General features: G+C 44.5%; 3 protein-coding genes across 3 annotated transcripts in view; 1 reads left to right on the plus strand and 2 right to left on the minus strand.

Moving 5' to 3' along the window:
• The window catches only part of kbtbd4 (kelch repeat and BTB (POZ) domain containing 4), a 3901-nt gene extending 3370 nt beyond the window's left edge, over positions 1 to 531 (minus strand). Inside the window, exons 1-2 of the mRNA XM_080847376.1 lie at positions 478 to 531; positions 1 to 338 (exon numbers count right to left, since the gene is read on the minus strand). The exon at positions 1 to 338 is cut by the window's left edge and continues 129 nt beyond it. Coding sequence (XP_080703502.1) covers positions 1 to 333 — 333 coding nt within the window. The 5' untranslated portion in view covers positions 334 to 338; positions 478 to 531. The remainder of the gene's footprint in view (positions 339 to 477) is intronic.
• Positions 532 to 3051: 2520 nt separating this feature from the next.
• LOC308372244 (protein FAM180B) lies at positions 3052 to 4750 on the plus strand. The gene is made up of 3 exons (XM_080847383.1): positions 3052 to 3169; positions 3974 to 4080; positions 4188 to 4750. Exons 1-3 carry the CDS (start codon positions 3088 to 3090, stop codon positions 4524 to 4526), a joined length of 528 nt encoding a protein of 175 aa, XP_080703509.1. The 5' UTR covers positions 3052 to 3087; the 3' UTR covers positions 4527 to 4750.
• Positions 4751 to 4916: 166 nt separating this feature from the next.
• On the minus strand, positions 4917 to 16517 carry ddb2 (damage-specific DNA binding protein 2). The gene is made up of 11 exons (XM_080847377.1): positions 16387 to 16517; positions 16063 to 16214; positions 15829 to 15953; positions 14679 to 14870; positions 12143 to 12309; positions 11097 to 11196; positions 9805 to 9982; positions 7638 to 7783; positions 6774 to 6929; positions 5656 to 5701; positions 4917 to 5305 (listed from the first exon to the last, which is right to left on the minus strand). Exons 2-11 carry the CDS (start codon positions 16208 to 16210, stop codon positions 5061 to 5063), a joined length of 1503 nt encoding a protein of 500 aa, XP_080703503.1. The 5' UTR covers positions 16211 to 16214; positions 16387 to 16517; the 3' UTR covers positions 4917 to 5060.
• Between the last annotated feature and the right edge of the window lie 1478 nt (positions 16518 to 17995).

The raw sequence follows: 17995 nt of genomic DNA on the forward strand, positions 1-17995 counted from the left end.
CCCGTGGTAGATGTAGTCCACCAGCAACTGGAATACGCGCGCACTGACGTCTTTGAGTTCAACGTTGCGGTCGTGGGTCTCCCGTAGATTGGACGTGAACATGGAGCGGAAAAAGCTGCTCTGCGCAGAGAGAACAAGGCGATGAAGCTGGAACTCTTTGCCATCGACCAGGACGGTGACATCTGCAAATAGACCGTCTTCTAGACACAAGTCCATGATGCTCTTTACCAACCGGCTGGAGTGAGAACGATCGGTGAAGGTGTACCCCTGAAAGTAGTTGTCTTCTCCCACCGAGCCCCCGACGCTCAGACCTCCCTCATCTCCACACTCCATAGTGTCTGAAAATAAACCAGAGTGGATGTTTATTTTACTGAACAATCTGTTTTTTTGTATAACGACTCGAAAGGTCAAAATAGCCTTTTCGTCAACATCTGCAGTAGGCCTGAAATGGATGACAGAAACAGCTGAACGGCTTACCTGAAAATGGTGGTCACCAAATCCAAAGGAGTTCTCTCATTCGACTCCAGCAGCTGGATCAGTCAGTCTAAAAACAAGTCTGACGATTTAAAATGTCCGTCACACGGGTGATTGGTTGTGTGTGTGTGTGTGTGTGTTTAAAATGTCAAACCCTATTTTGCACCCAGGAAAAACTGTGCAGTTTAATTAATCTGAGCACTACAATCGATTTAACAATATAAAGCTTACACCTTTAAATCGCCAATATGATTAATTCAGCAAGCTAACTAAGCTAGCAACCGTAACACACTTGTAGAAGCAAACTTCTGAGATAGTCACCTAACAATGGCCTGTTGAAGTGGAGTGGAAGTTGAGTAAAGACTACAAACATGAGTAGCGCGCCACATCACAGTGGATGACAGGACTGTGAAGTCCTCAGTCAAAACTCTGATGCCATATATCGTAAGCTAACTATGGTTAGCTAGCTGCACAACATCACAACAACAACTACAAGCCTGGTTAGCTAGTTGCTAGCCTGCAACTAATTTATTTCAACTCCCTGGCTCCAAACAAATGAGGAATTGCACAACATTGAACAACGGTTTTGCTATTGCATGTTTTCAAGTATAAAAGTTGAACTGTACCGGTTTCTTTGCATGTCATCATGTGCAGTGATGTATGCTAAAGACAGACACGGTAAAGTAAAAACCGCGATTCCCAAGTGTTTTTTTGTTTATATTCTTCTTCTTGCTATTCTTCTTCTTTCTGGCGGGTTACAGTGATAATAGCGTATACCGCCACCTAGTATACAGGAGTGTGTAGAGGGACTTACAGCAAAGCTAGACTATTATTAAAAAAATAAAATAATAATTCAATTCTTTTCATTAGACCTGTATCTTTCAAAAACGTACAAAAAAAGATTTGATTCTGTCTCGTTGCATCCCTTGCTCTAGAATATAATGTAAAGCCTATACCATTTTCAGCTTCGACCTCTTGCCGCTTCATTCTGAAATTATCATATTTCTTACCATTAGAAATAACATGTTTAACATCTTCCTTAACATTACATTCTGCACATACACCATTACCCCTTCCTATCATCTTCAGTGTGGAATGAGGACCTGTATGACCTAGTCTTAGAGATATACCACTGGGGAGACTCTTTTCCCTCCTACATGGCTCTGTCCTTAATGATACTGTTGAGTATAAGATCAGATTCCTATTCATCTTGTCATCTTTGCATGGTCTCAGGTCTCTATCTTTATTAGACTTTTAGTTTCACCTTTTCCTATCGGAATCTTAATGCCTATATGTTCTTTTTCCAGAGCCTTTTGTGCTATTTTATCAGCCATGTCATTCCCTTTAATTCCGATATGTGCTGGGACCGAGCAAAACTGAACTATAATCCCTAGGTTCCTAATGTTTGCTAAAAGATATTTGATTTCTAAAATAAGATCATCTCGTGAGGATGTCCCCTCAAAACTTTGGAATCAGTACAATTGAATTAAGAGGTTTCATTTTTCAATCCATCTCAGTGCCGTTTTGATTCCTACCATTTCAATTACATAAACAGATCAAAATGAGTTAGTCTAAATTCATATCTTCTTTTAAATTCTAGGATATAAATTCCTACCACATGACCACTGCTTATGTCCTTGGATCCATCTGTAAATATTTTAAGGAATCAATAAAGAATTCAGGTAGCAATACGCTGTAAAAACAAAAACTGGTCACCTTCTGGAAGTTCCTTCTTTTGATTTAACAGTTCTGTATCTATATTTGGGAATGGAAGTATCCATGGAGGAACACCACTCAGAGCTAATGCTGGACTCAATTCTAGAGTTTTAATTCCACATTGATCTGATGATCTATGCCTCACTAGACTTGTTGTAATACTCCCAACAATCCTTAAGTACTGATATCCCTGGATTGTTAACACTTCCCTGCAATCTGACCCAATATGTTAGTGAAAGTTTAGTGAATCTTAGACTGCGAGGGGTTACCTCTGCCTCCACCAGAGCACTTGTAGGTGTTGTTGTCACTATTCTTAGGGCTTTAAACTGTATTCTAGTTTCTTCAGGGAAGTTTTACAAGCTGCCGTATAGACAATACAAGTTTCTTCAGGGAAGTTTTACAAGCTGAGGTATAAACAATACAACATTTTTTGTTTGTTTATCGAGTCACCACCATTCTTAAAGCCATTTTTTCCCACTGCTGCCACCATGTGTCGGAGGTCTGTCATCGCAGGTCTGGAAACCCCAACAGGCATTTACATACATTTCTAACGGGATAATTAATACGAAGTAAATAACAGGCAATTTATTTATGAGTTTAAAGCAGGCCAGGGTAATTTAGGATTAGTAGCCCTTAGTAGGATTAGTGACGAAGTCTACAAGTAATAACTGGTGGTTGAGTGAAAATCATCAAATGTTACAAAACTTTAACAAAGAAAGTTTATACATTCGCTCTTTAGCATGAAGCGATTTTCGCAGGTGGAAAACTAGACCTATAATCGAGCCACCATAGCGTACCGGGGAATTGAGATGGAAAGTATTCCAATAAGGGACGGAAAAGACTGAGTGCATTGGCCAGCAGCTCTCATCAAGCGGACGGTAGTATTTACCCACCAAAATGCAAGCAAAAACGCCGTGGTTTGTAACTGCGTGGCTTTTCTTCGGACTTGGTGGACTGAAGGATCTTTGCGACATGTCAGGTGAGATGTTGCTAGTTTATGATAATTGTTGTAAGCATGCATAGCCTACATGCGTCTGAGAGTTTCTTCAAGTGTCCGATAGGCTTCACGTTATTTACGTTACGCATCTAGATGAAATTTGCCTATTTTTTTTTCATAAAATGACTAGTTTTCCATAACCTAAATCTAAGTTGACAATATCTCACTCGTGAATTAAATCATAATTTGTGGTATGGAAAACAAAATATCACTGCGCCACATAACATAAATCAAGGTGAGGCAGCCAAACGATCATCTAATGTTGTATTTCTTTTCTACAATAACCTTACTTATTGTAGAAGAAAATATTTTTTTATCCAGTGGTGAACCGAGACACTGTTTTACACGCCCCTCGCTTCGGTTCAGGGCCAGCATCGAATAGTCTGAATTCCACTGGCTTCCTCCCGTCCTGCCATAAGCGGTGCAGATGGGGGTTTTAAACTGGGGGGGGGGGGGGGGGGACGCTAACATCGCCTAATCAGCTGTGCACAGTGTGCAGAGTTATTAACTGATGATTGTCGTCTTACGTAGGGAGAGTGGGGGGGACAGATCAGGGGTCACTATGAATCTGGGGGAGGACTTGCCCGCCCCCCCCCGTCCCCGTCCCCGTCCCCAGTGCTATCTGCGCCCCTGCCTGCCATGATAAACACCGCAGCAGATGGGCGATCTCAGTACATGGGAATTTCCATGGAAACGGACCAGAATTGGGCGTTTGCGCTGTTTTAACTTGCTTCAACTTGCTCGTCATTTACTCTTCTGTTCTGTGTGCTGATCTGGTCTGTGTAGTTGCAAGGACGTACACGCTCCTGGCAGATGCTTCTCCTGGTAACCAGGGGGGTCGTAATCCCCAAGGCTTCGTCAAGTCTGTCAGTGATGCCAATCTGATGTTTGAGGTATGGCCCTTAGCCTATTGCCTGAAGTTTATACATTGAGTAAAGGGGGTAGGTTTAACGACTCCTACTGCTTACTCGGTCTCACACAGTCCACTCTCTGCATTTAGTTTCTGCTGAGGGGCCTAGAGATTGACGCTGATAACAACATAGCCATGCTTGATGGGGAGCTGGCCTCCATGCGGCAGGGGCGAGCCTTCCGGTCCATCCTCAACGACAACATCCCCAAGAGCCTCTCCGCCCTGGAGGGCATGGCCCTCAGCCTGGAGCGCCAGGACAAGCCTATCAGCTCGAGCCGCTTCGAGGCGCTCGTCCTAGGGACCGTCTACTCCGCCTACCAGGCCAGACGGCAGCGCCCGGAGAAAGAGCAGCGAGCCTGGACTGATGTCCTGGGCCGCCTGGCTAATGTCACATTTGTTGAACTGCGCAGGGCCAGTGTCAAGCTTTAGGTGGTACTGAGACGTTAGGGATCAGAACTGCGCAGGGCAGGTGTAAAGCTTTAGGCGGTATTGAGACAATAGGATCAATGCCAATGCATAAGCATTTCTATTCCTGAGTGGTAAAAAATAATACATTTGGTTATTAAGGGCAGTAATTATATTATGCTATATCATACCCTTTTTTATGAAGACTTTTTTCTCCATTTAACAATTTATGGTTCCCTGGTTATTCAATGTTGTCATCCTCAAGTTACCAAGCTTCAGATGATCATCTGTACTGATGCCAAGCAAAATGCTCAAGGTGTTAACAAGCAATATATAAACTTTAATGTACAAAAGTATCGATATATCAATTTAAACATACATAACAGAAAACAGTTTGACGTGTAACATTTTGTGTACTGACAGCAGGGAAAGTTTGGCTGGTCACAAAAGCCTTGATCCTAATCTGGAAAATAAAGGTCTGTTTAAGGACAACTTGTAATATTACGTAGTGGTTTTCTCCGAGGTAATTCAGCACAAATACTGAGACGTGGCGGAGTTTCAATCCAATTTCTTTCTGTTCCTCTGTGTCTTGGATTTTGTCTCTGTTGACTCCAGCGATGCCAATTTCTTCTTCAGCTTCAAATCTTCTGCAGTTCCCCTTCTGTCCCTGGGAGGGCGCTGTGGGCGACTTCGCGCTCTAGACGGTCCAGCTTGGCTTCTGCTCTCCTCCATCTTCTTCTTCAGCAGGCTTTCCTGCATACCATTCACAACGTCTTCTCTGTTCCAAACCAGGATATTGAAGCCTGCAATTTGAAACGATGACATAAAATATGAATTACTTAAATGTTAAAGATACTCTTTTTTAGATACTAACAGACCTTTTAGAAATTGTTTGATGTGTGTTAACAGAGTGTTTTTTTTTAAATGGCAAGAGATTATAGACTGTACTATAATTTCACCAAAAGCCTATCACACTAGTAAGTAAATTGTAAGTACATTGTATTTATAGAGCAAATTTAAACACAGCATACACTGATCAAAGTGCTGTACAATGTCAATAAAAGGCAAATAATACAATATAACCATACAAATTGACCATAAGTCCTAATATTGAACAGTAGTTAAAATACAATAACATTGAGAAAGTACATACCCATTGCTGAGGCCAGCACATCTCCCAGGGGGTTAAACTTGTTCAACTGGAAGGATGAAGCACGGGGAGAAGAATTAAGTTCTAGTAGGGATAGGCGCGCTCTACTTCAAAACAAAATATAAATGCGTTTTCGGGTGCGAGTAAAAGAATGTTAACTATTAGTAGAATAAAAACCGCACTCTCAAGCTTTTCTCCTTAATAATAAGACCAGTTAATTTTGCACAGACGCGTTTCGGCCTTAAGCCATCGTCAGTGTGTGAAGAATTAGGTTCACCACATGGAGGTTACAAGTTATGTAAATTACTTAACTACCGACACCATTACAAAAGCTCAACAGTCATTTATTAGTGAACAGGAATGTATTGCGTGGAAAATCTTATTGCGTTCTGCCTTGATCTTCAAATTGCCCCTTGTTTGCTAGAGCCCTGTCTGTAACAAATTAGTGAGTCAACATTCAACATCTTTTCAACAGCCTTTCTGCATTCTTGCACCACGACCCAAACCACAGATCTCCCCACATTAACTTGCAGAACTTTCAGAGCCAACCCTCCGTTTCGCATGAAAGGGGGAGCCATGGCGCATACCACATACAGGTCCATCCCCCATGAGGACCCAGGTTTCAAGTTCGGCCTGAGGTCTTTTCCTGCTCCCGTCCCTAATCTCCTAATCATTTCCTGTCTACTCTTTTCTGTTGATAAATATTAGGCCCAATTTACACACAGGTTTTTCGCGATGTCGGCGACATCTGCGCGACTTCTGCGCGTAGATGTCGGGGCGCATTTACACACACCGCAGGAAGTGTCTCAGTTTGCCTCTGTTGATAGCTATGTTGCCTAGCAACACTGTCTGTAATATGCCTTACAGATGTCGGGTCGCGTTTACACGCACTTTGAAGATGTCGGGGACTCCCGATGGGCTGTCGGGCGAATGGTACGGGGCTGTCGGCTGAAATTCGTCCGACATCGGCACACCGACAGTTACATTTGCGTTTAGACGCTGAAAAAAACTGTCGTTGTACAGGCTGTGCCGACATCGCGAAAACCTGTGTGTAAATTGGGCCTTAATCTAAATCTTAAAAAAAAAGAAAAGAAAAAATTCTCCTGGAAAAGTCCACTTACAGAAATGATGCCCTTTGTGTTCGGGTCCAGCATCTGACACTCCAGAGCCCCTGTGTTGGCGTCAAAGATGTCAACGGACCTGACATCACCAACGCAGATGCGGTCGTCAGGGTAACGGCCAGCTACTATGAGGTCATATATTGGATGCCAGGTGGCCTGCAAGAAAAAGCAGATGTTTGAGAGTGGTACAACACGTGTGTACTGGTACATGCATGTACATATTCCTCTACTGGATTTCAAATATCCGATTTTGCCTCATGAGTTAGTGACCTCCATTTCCTGTATCCTGCATACATTAGATAATACAAAAGTATGCACACACCCCTAAGAGTGAGAGTGTGAATCATACTTAGAGTGTGAATCATACTGTAAGCGCACATGATACTGCCAGCTAATACTTTATAGGTTGCTCGTTAATACTGAAAGTAGCTAAGAAAGGACTGCCCTCAAAACCCAAAATACTAAAGGTAACGCATGACAATGTGTATATTAACCTTTTACCACAATGACACTGTGACACGTAATATGTCACTCACAGACAGTCAAACAGCTTATCAGATAGATAGATACTGCATTGATTGGGGCGACAGTGGTACAGGAGGTAGAAAAGTCGTTTAGTAATCAGAAAGTTGCTAGTTTGATTCCCTGTCGAAGCGTCCTTGAGCAAGACACTGAACCCCTAATTGCTCCTGATGTGCAGTGTGCCATCAGTGTAAATGTAAGAAATGTGTATTCATCCTTGTAAGTCGCTTTGAAAGAAAGCAACTGCTAAATGACTAAATGTAATCTAAATGTAATCTAAATGACTAAATGTAAATGTAATCCAGAGGGACATCTGGACTGTGTCCATGACGAGAGTCTGACCTTGATGGACGTGATGTGCTGGAAATGCCTGTGAGGATGCTGAATGATGTGCTCAGGCTTGGACCAATCAGACGAGGCGTAGACCCTGATCTCATCCCCTTGGTCTGTGGTGAGGAGCTTTGAGCTGTCCGTGGGGTTGAAATAGGCTGGGTGGCCAGGGAGAAAGTGTCAGAGAGGGAGACCGCATCAGAGAGAGAGAGACAGCGTCAGAGAGGAAGACAGCGTCAGAGACGGAGACAGCGTCAGAGAAAGAGACAGTGTCAGAGAAAGAGACAGCGTCAGAGAAGGAGACAGCGTCAGAGAGGGAGACAGCGTCAGAGAGGGAGACAGCATCAGAGAAGGAGACAGCGTCAGAGAAGGAGACAGCATCAGAGAGAGAGAGAGACAGCGTCAGAGAGGAAGACAGTGTCAGAGAAAGAGACAGCGTCAGAGAAGGAGACAGCGTAAGAGAGGGAGACAGCGTCAGAGAGAAAGAGACGGCGTCAGAGACGGAGACAGCGTAAGAGAGAGAGACAGCGTCAGAGAGAAAGAGACAGCGTCAGAGACGGAGACAGCATCAGAGAGAGAGAGACAGTGTCAGAGAAAGAGACAGCGTCAGAGAAAGAGACAGCGTCAGAGAGAAAGAGACAGCGTCAGAGAAGGAGACAGCGTCAGAGAGGGAGACAGCATCAGAGAAGGAGACAGCGTCAGAGAGGGAGACAGCATCAGAGAAGGAGACAGCGTCAGAGAAGGAGACAGCGTTAGAGAGAGAGACAGCGTCAGAGAAGGAGACAGCGTAAGAGAGAGAGACAGCGTCAGAGAGGGAGACAGCATCAGAGAGAGAGAGACGGCGTCAGAGAGGAAGACAGCGTCAGAGAGAAAGAGACAGCGTCAGAGAAGGAGACAGCGTCAGAGAGAGAGACAGCGTCAGAGAAGGAGACAGCGTCAGAGAGGGAGACAGCGTCAGAGAAGGAGACAGCGTCAGAGAGAGAGACAGCGTCAGAGAAGGAGACAGCGTCAGAGAGGGAGACAGCGTCAGAGAAGGAGACAGCGTCAGAGAAGGAGACAGCGTAAGAGAGAGAGAGACAGCGTCAGAGAAGGAGACAGCGTCAGAGAGGGAGACAGCGTCAGAGAGGGAGACAGCGTCAGAGAAGGAGACAGCGTCAGAGAAGGAGACAGCGTAAGAGAGAGAGAGACAGCGTCAGAGAAGGAGACAGCGTCAGAGAGGGAGACAGCGTCAGAGAGAGAGACAGCGTCAGAGAAGGAGACAGCGTCAGAGAGGGAGACAGCGTCAGAGAAGGAGACAGCGTCAGAGAAGGAGACAGCGTAAGAGAGAGAGAGACAGCGTCAGAGAAGGAGACAGCGTCAGAGAGGGAGACAGCGTCAGAGAAGGAGACAGCGTCAGAGAGGGAGACAGCGTCAGAGAGGGAGACAGCGTCAGAGAAGGAGACAGCGTCAGAGAAGGAGACCGTTACCGTCACAGAGACAGCAGAATAAAGTGTGTCCACATTACAGCATTATATAATACTACATCTATATCCTGAAGGGTTCATTTTCACATACTCATAAGCAATAATAAAAGCACAAACTACCCCTGATAATAGTTCCTGACAGCTTATAGTATAATCAATAACATATAGTGACTCAGGTGTAATGGCTTTGCCACCGTCATCATACCAGGAAGTATAGCAGAAAAGGGAAGGGTTAACCCTGGGTTATTACTCAGAGGTCTACAGAGAAGTAGATAAAGCCCAAAAGGTCCCGTCACACTGATAGCCACTGTGACAAGTGATGAAGTGAAACTAGAAGGAGACTGGGAGGTATATAAAATGATTGATCCCTGAATGATCGATCCCTGAATGACTGATCTCTGAATGATTGATCACTGAATGATTGATCTCTGAATGATTGTCTCAGACACTTTATGAACTAGCGCTCATCTGTTTGCATGCTATAAATGTAAGAAAGGGTACAGTTTTTGTCTAGAGATTTTCTACGACAATCCCAACATAAGATGCAGAAATATTGTTTCTCATTATGAATACATATTCATTTATAAAGCATACTGATGGTCTGTATTAATTATAATTTAATAACACATGTAATTAATACAAAGTAACAAAACTATATAGTTCATGGATGTTTGATTCAACATTGATCCCTTTGAGGTGAAATAACAGACTCTTACCCGAGTTAACTGGTTTGTTATGCTGCATTTCGTGCAGAAAGCTCTTCTTGTCCTTGAGGTTTCTCAGGTCCCAGAGTTTGACAGTGCTGTCGACAGACGCCGTGGCCAAGAGCCAGTCACAGCGAGGGTTGAACTCTGCATGTGTCAGTTTGGCTTTGTGCAGCTTGTCCTCAAATATCTACACAGAAATGTAAACAAATAAACTTAAAAATGAACCCTTTAGTTAAAAATGTCTCACCACAGGATGCACTGATCCAGCAATACATCAGCATCTGGAAGAGCAAGATAGCTGGCCCTGGAGAGGACCTCTACCACATCTAGGGTAGCTAATGTGCTTGGAGAGGACCTCTACCACATCTAGGGTAGCTAATGTGCTTGGAGAGGACCTCTACCACATCTAGGGTAGCTAATGTGCTTGGAGGGGACCTCTACCACATCTAGGGTAGCTAATGTGCTTGGAGGGGACCTCTACCACATCTAGGGTAGCAGCAGCTAATGTGCTTGGAGAGGACCTCTACCACATCTAGGGTAGCAGCAGCTAATGTGCTTGGAGAGGACCTTTACCACATCTAGGGTAGCAGCGGCTAATGTGCTTGGAGAGGACCTTTACCACATCTAGGGTAGCAGCGGCTAATGTGCTTGGAGAGGACCTTTACCACATCTAGGGTAGCAGCGGCTAATGTGCTTGGGGAGGACCTTTACCACATCTAGGGTAGCAGCGGCTAATGTGCTTGGAGAGGACCTTTACCACATCTAGGGTAGCAGCAGCTAATGTGCTTGGAGAGGACCTTTACCACATCTAGGGTAGCAGCAGCTAATGTGCTTGGAGAGGACCTTTACCACATCTAGGGTAGCAGCAGCTAATGTGCTTGGAGAGGACCTCTACCTCATCTAGGGTAGCAGCAGCTAATGTGCTTGGTGGGCTTAGATCTAGTGAAGCGCTAGAATACTATGTCAATTTAAAGTAGGCAAACTTACACATGCTGAAAGGCCTCAGGTTTATTACATACAAGTTCAATGATATATTATGTGCAATAGATAAAGTCTAAATACTATGACAACTCTCCTTTGTCAGTGTGCCAGCGGTTATGCTATGTGTCTGTATCTATGTACATATTAGCATTAGGCTGTATGTACAAACCTCCTCCAGAGATGAACTGTGCCTAATGTATACGAGATATGCATATGAACTTCACCTTTAGAAGTATTGTTCTACATAAGTAACTACTCAAATATAAAGACACTCTGGACTTGCCAAGGCAGGAGGATATGCCAGAAATGTGCACACACACCTTGTGACCATCCAAGCCCAGAAGGACAAGTCGTCCAGTGTTGTCCCCTGTTGCTAGCATCTGGCGGCTAGCCGACACATCAACGCAGCAATACCAGTAACTGGAGGAGACAATTCATCAGGGTAAGCACGATTCAAGTTTTCATAAGATGATGATATTATGAATGATGAAAAAAAAAGTAATATTAATGTTCTCCTATTCTCGAATTAAGTGTCAGTGTGGTATATTCTGAAACTAAGGCATTTAGAGCAGGGAAGTCTTTTCAGCCCGGACTACCATGGTTGGGGTCTTGGTTTGAAAAACTCTCATATTCAGTCTGAAAGCAAGACCAAAATAAAAGAACAGGGTGATAAACTCCGACTACACTGAGGAGCTTTTGGTCTTTTCATCCATTACTGATTTCTGTATCCAAACTATGAGACTGTGAAATATGCCGCCATCATCATTATCATCGGGTATCAAATTTGTTTAAAGGCTACTTCTGTAGCTAGGCTGCAACAGTCAGAACATATCACTGCATAGACAAATCACTATAAAACACACACCATCCCACTGCATAGACAAATCACTATAAAACACACACCATCCCACTACATAGACAAATCACTATAAAACACACACAATGCACCTGCCAACACTAGCAACAGGACCCCTGCAAACACTATAAAGAACCTTTGAGGTTTCTTAAGGAGTTCTTTAAAACTTTAAAAAGACATTTACACACAAATGAAACACCCCCTTTGCTGGCATAGTTCTAGAGGGCGGAGAAGTGTTCTTCAGAATTGAACCGCTTTTATGAAGTTGAGGGAAACAGTTCCAGAACACTTCTCTTTGGAACTAAGGTCGTATTCTTCAAGCAGAGGAACTTTTGTTAACAGAGTTCATTGATTATAATGACATGCAAATGTGCATTAATTAAACCCAACCGTTTTGCCCACTTCAATTCTACCTTCCTTGACCTGCAAAGGAAGCACGTTCAGACTACTGGGTCTACTTCTTTTTTTGCAAAGTATGCTTCCTATTTCTGTGATTCTCTACTTCCTCACCAGACATTATGGTGAGTGTGGCCACAGTCCTGGGCTTTGGAGAGGGTCTGAGAGGGAAGACCCTGAAAGCTTTGCAGAGTCAGGGAACCGTCGCCCGAAGCCGCATAGACTCTCGACAAGTCCGACGGACAGAACTTCATCCCACCAATGAAATCACCCGCTCCTTTCTGTGAGCACACAAAGACACAAATCACATGGGCTCATAACGGACCAATCACAGAGCAAATAACTGACCTGCAGACCAATCACAGGGCTCATAACTGACCTGCAGACCAATCACAGGGCTCATAACTGACCTGCAGACCAATCACAGGGCATATGAGTCATATCTGGCCAATCACAGGGCTCATAACTGGCCTGCAGACCAATCACAGGGCTCATAACTGGCCAATCACAGGGCTCATAACTGACCTGCAGACCAATCACAGGACTGAGTGACGAATCAGAGACCAATCACAAGACAGACTAGCAAACTGCAAACATCATTGGACAGACTACTGATCAGAGACCACACGCAGGACAGACGCACAGGATCGATTGAGGAACAGAAGACCAATCACAGGGCTGACCCTTGCAATGCAGACCAATCACAACACTGTTCAGTTAACTGTAGACCAATAACAGGACTGGGGCCACAGATAGTGCTAGATAGCCAGTTACAGCCATCTAAACCATACTACGTTTCTCTCACAGCACGGGTACACATTGCTCCTGATTGATGTGCTACACTTCATGCACCTTGGTGTGTGAAAACAAACAGAGACTTTAGTGTGACTTTAGATGAGAAGCACATAATAAAAGGCAAGCTCAGCGCAGATCCACGTTCAGTTTGTCTCATAATGGCCGAGTCTCTTTCAGATTTTTCAACTTTAAATCACTAAGACCGCCAGTAGATGTGTTATCCACTCACACAGACCATGCAACATCCCATAATTGTACCTCTTTGCTCTAACAAAGGTACAGAGGGGATGCATAAAACTGAGGTCAGATTTAGTCAAACAAACACGTATAGATCTACTCCAGCCAAATGAGACCATAATTATTCAGTACAGCACCTAGAGTTTCTTGATGAGACCAAATGCTCACGTGAGCGGTTATGTAACAAAGACGAAATTCTCACATGAGGGTTATTTACTAAAAACCAAAAGGCTCACGTGGGGGTCTATGAACCAATGACGAAATGCTCCCGTGAGGGGTTATGTACTAAAGACCATATGCTCACGTGATTATGTACTAAAGACGAAATGCTTATTTGAGCGGTTATGTACTGAAGACAGATGCTAATGTGAGCGGTTATGTACTAAAGACAGATGCCCATGTGAGGGGTTATGTGAGGGGTTATGTGTTATAGAGACAGATCTTTATCTTACTCCCATGATTCAGTGTTGACAAACACTTTCACAACGGTCCCATTGAAATCCCTCAGAGTGGTTGTCCCCCCAATAGTGGAGATGAACAGCTGATTGGCATTGCAAGGGTTAAACTGCATGCCTGTGATTGAGTGTCCAGCCCCGTCCTAAACAAGAAACAAACGTCCATTCAATATGTTACAGAAATTCAATTCCATTTTGTTTATATAGCGACAAAACATTCAAATTGTCTCACAGCGCTTTACAGAGCCCAGTGCCTGGAACCCCCTTACAGCAAACAACCTGTTAATCAGGAAGAAATCTTAAAGGCACAATATGCAACAATTATGCTTCAGGATTAGGGTTAGGATAAGCAGTTTAACCTTAAAATAACAGCTTAAAAAAAATTGGGGCGCTACAATGACTTTTAATATGGAGAATTGCGTCCGTGCCAATGGCATAGCAGGGTCGATAGGCATATAACTGCCTTCTGTAGTTTTGCCTGCCGATGCCCGCCGACCTGACTTTGATTACCTTCTGCCGATCTAGTAAGTAGCTTATTTGCCGTCTTGCGTAGTCTTGTGTTGCACATGATTGATGTTTGACTGTGTAAGGACAGTCGTTGAATAATTGGTTTGTCATAATGTCAAAGTCAGCACATTTCAAGAGATTTCGTTAGTTTTAGCTGCTAGCATACCTTTAGCGAATAGCTATTAATCCTTAATGCACCTTTAAGGTGAAGCGCAGCACATAAAGGGGGGCCCATCTGCTTGAAGATATGAGGCTCTTAACATTACAGATATGGGCCTATGGAGGCTAAAGCCTCTCATCAGCAAATACCTCAAGCAGACTTAAAATTGTCGATTTTGAAAAAGGTTCCTTTATCGTATTTTATGCTATTTGCACATCTACTTAACACTGTTCATGAGCCAGGGCCAGAGGACCAACAGGTGAAGTTACCTGGCACACAGGTGAAGTTACCTGGCACTTCACAGTGGTACACACTACAGTTTTATATACTTACCCTGTTGAAATTCACTGTCAAAATCTAGTTCAATCTCTGGTTCATAATCACTTCACTGGATTACTAATTAAGTGGAACGTATTGAGTTTCTGGACGCATGCACACACACACACACACACACACACACACACACACACACACACACTCACACACTAATACTGACCCCTTGCACAAAGGACATCTTGTTGGGTCCGTTGTAGTCCCACAGTACGATGTCCCCCCCCTTGGAGCCTACAGCCAGGGTGGAGGGGAGCGTGGGGTGCCACTCAAGGCAGGTGACCCTGCGGTCGAACGGGCTGGCCGTGCTGTGGACCCTGTAGGAGCTCAGCGACCGGACGAAGGGCTCCTGCAGGCACTAGAGGAGGAAGAGGAAGCACAGGGAGAGGAAGAGGAAGGACAGGGAGAGGAAGAGGACGCGCAGGGAGAGGAAGAGGACGCACAGGGAGAGGAAGAGGAGGCACCGGGAGAGGAAGAGGAAGCACAGGGAGAGGAAGCACAGGGAGAGGAAGAGGAGGCACAGGGAGAGGAAGAGGAAGCACAGGGAGAGGAAGAGGAAGCACAGGGAGAGGAAGAGGAGGCACAGGGAGAGGAAGAGGAGGCACAGGGAGAGGAAGAGGAGGCACAGGGAGAGGAAGAGGAGGCACAGGGAGAGGAAGAGGAAACACAGGGAGAGGAAGAGGAGGCACAGGGAGAGGAAGAGGAGGCACAGGGAGAGGAGGCACAGGGAGAGGAAGAGGAGGCACAGGGAGAGGAAGAGGAGGCACAGGGAGAGGACACACAGGGAGAGGAAGAGGAGGCACAGGGAGAGGAAGCACAGGGAGAGGAAGAGGAAGCACAGGGAGAGGACACACAGGGAGAGGAAGAGGAAGCACAGGGAGAGGAAGCACAGGGAGAGGAAGAGGGAGCACAGGGAGAGGATGAGGAAGCACAGGGAGCGGACACACAGGGAGAGGAAGAAGACCATGAGGGACATGACTGACACTCCAGTGTGAACATTTACAAGGAAAGCCAAATACTGACTCAAGATATTAAGACTTGCATTTGCACACAACAACACGGCATCTCAAGACAGTTTTGTGCACTGTGCTGAGAAAGGACCAGGATCAAAGCAAATATGATGGGTCGTTTTTGCAGCTAGGCTAGTTACTTGGTTAAGAGTACGATCATTAAATTACTTTTATAGCATGTGCGGTATATTTGGGTTTTGAACTACGAAATGTTGACAACATAAGCACCCCTAGAGCTGCAGTCAGACGGCCACGCTGTTCGCCCAACACTGAGGAAAGGAGCATAACATTACTCTCTGTCGTTACCTGTCGCAGGTGTGCGTGAATGCTCTGGCCGAGGGAGTTCTTGTAGAAGTAGTGCAGTATGCTCCCATGATTTCCCTTCTTTTGAATCCCCGAACACTTCAGGGCAGGGGGCTTGTTTCCTGTCCCTGAGAGAGACACACAGACATGTGTAAAGGGGGCGGGCTCAATTACACAACCTCGCCAAAGCATTCATAACATATGCACATATTATTGTCAAGAGACGCTAAAACACACCTGAGGCTTTTTCATCCTTTTTGGCTTTCAGCTTCTTTGTGAGCGATTCGCTTGTGGTTTCGCTTTTCCGTTTCTTCTTCCCACCGCTTGACGACGCATTGTTGTTGTTCTTGGCTTGAATGTTTTCCGTGGTTTTCTTCCTTGCCATGTTTCTAAAAATGCAAACTATTAGTTTATCACCTAACTCTGCTATCACAAGTGGGTAGGTATATGGACTCTCTTATACCGGTAAACTCCGTTCAAGCTTTCAGTGATTACACAATTGCATGCAACTCACGATTTGACTAGCATAACTGTTACATGTGAAACCATAGAATCTCTTACCCATGCGTCTCTCTGTCTCTGTCAACGTAAAAGCGCCGCTTTTAAATTCCAGGTGCAGCAACGATTTGCAGTTTTTGGACAGAAACTTTTCGACGAAACCCGCCACAAGGTCCAGACCACCACACCACGCGTGTGTTAGCCTGTGACGTCAGTGACGGAATGTTTTGTAACGTGTTGTGGAGGGTGTCTTTACACTGTAGGTGGCACCATTTCCTCAGATACCATGCCATTAAGTGAAGGTTGGGGGGAGAAATCCAGTTCCATACACAATCATGAAAAAGGCCTTAACATAAAAATGCAGATACATATTTTGTGACTAGGTGGGTTAAAGTATAAGCAGACAAGCCATGTACCCCGCCCCCCCAACACACACACAAGTCAGCCTAGGTTAAACTGTAAGTATTGCGTTTAGGCAGGATGACGCCCTATTGTCGCTGGCGCTTAATATTGTACCTAGTGCAGCCTGACAGTCCTGTACAGTAACCTGTCCAGCCAGCCTGGTAACGTAACATCAGTGTCGAGCCAATCAGATCCCTCGAGTGGGGCACAGCTGACAACGCAAACAATGCATTCACTTCCATTATCTTCAACTCCCACACAGAATTCACGCATGTCCTGTCAGGTCCGCTCCCACACCTGTCAGATTCCACCGCTGCCTCTGTTACTCTCTCTGACCGTAAGTTGAAAACAAACTTTTCCTTAAGCAACACACATCTTTAAAAAATAGATAACATTACAAACTTCTGTTGGTTCTTCAAGTTACATACTGGTGAAAGGTATTAAGTTCATGTTACAGACTTAGTCAGACAGGTCATACTACATTGATACGTCTTAACTTACCTGTCTCTCAAGTTACAAAGCCAAACAAAACTGCTCCAACTCAAATCAGTGGTTCTCCACTTTCCTCAGCTGTTACTATTATTGACAATTATATTTAAAAACTGTATACCTCTCATGGGGGTTTAGATGATTGATAATTCAGCAGTTTATAAAACAAGGAACAGAAACGCAAAATAATATTCTGGCCCTCGGCGTGACAGTATATGTGTGTGTGTGTGTGTGTGTGTGCGTGTGTGTGTGTGTGTGTGTGCGTGTGTGTGTGTGTGTGTGTGTGTGTGTGTGTGTGTGTGTGTGTGTGTGTGTGTTTGTGCATGTGTGTTCATGATTTTTGTGTCTTGTATGTATTGTGTGGATTTCACATTAGGATACATTAGTTGATTTTATCAAACTCTTTCAGGTTAATTATTGCCTGACATGTAAACAGTGGGGATTGTTGCCCGGTCTGATTCCTCTCAAATCAAATGTTAAGTAGAGTCAGCATATCTTAACTTAGCTACAGTAACAGATAAACACTGTGAGGGCAGTCAAACTATGAAGCAGACTTACTACCCATCACATACAGGTTTCTGATGAGACCCTAGTATAACCACTGAGAAACAAGCAGACAAGTTCAAATACCTTTCTGATAACGTAGAATATGAGAGTTCCTTACAGCAGCAAGTGCTTTTCCAGGTCCACACACTGGGCCGTGTTTTAATACCTCAATGACTTACTCATCCAGTTAAATCCAGAAGGGTTAGAAAAACAAAGGCGAGAAGAGTAAGATTCG

Source organism: Sprattus sprattus, assembly GCF_963457725.1.
Source record: "Sprattus sprattus genome assembly, chromosome: 11".
Classification (NCBI taxonomy): Eukaryota; Metazoa; Chordata; class Actinopteri; order Clupeiformes; family Clupeidae; genus Sprattus; species Sprattus sprattus.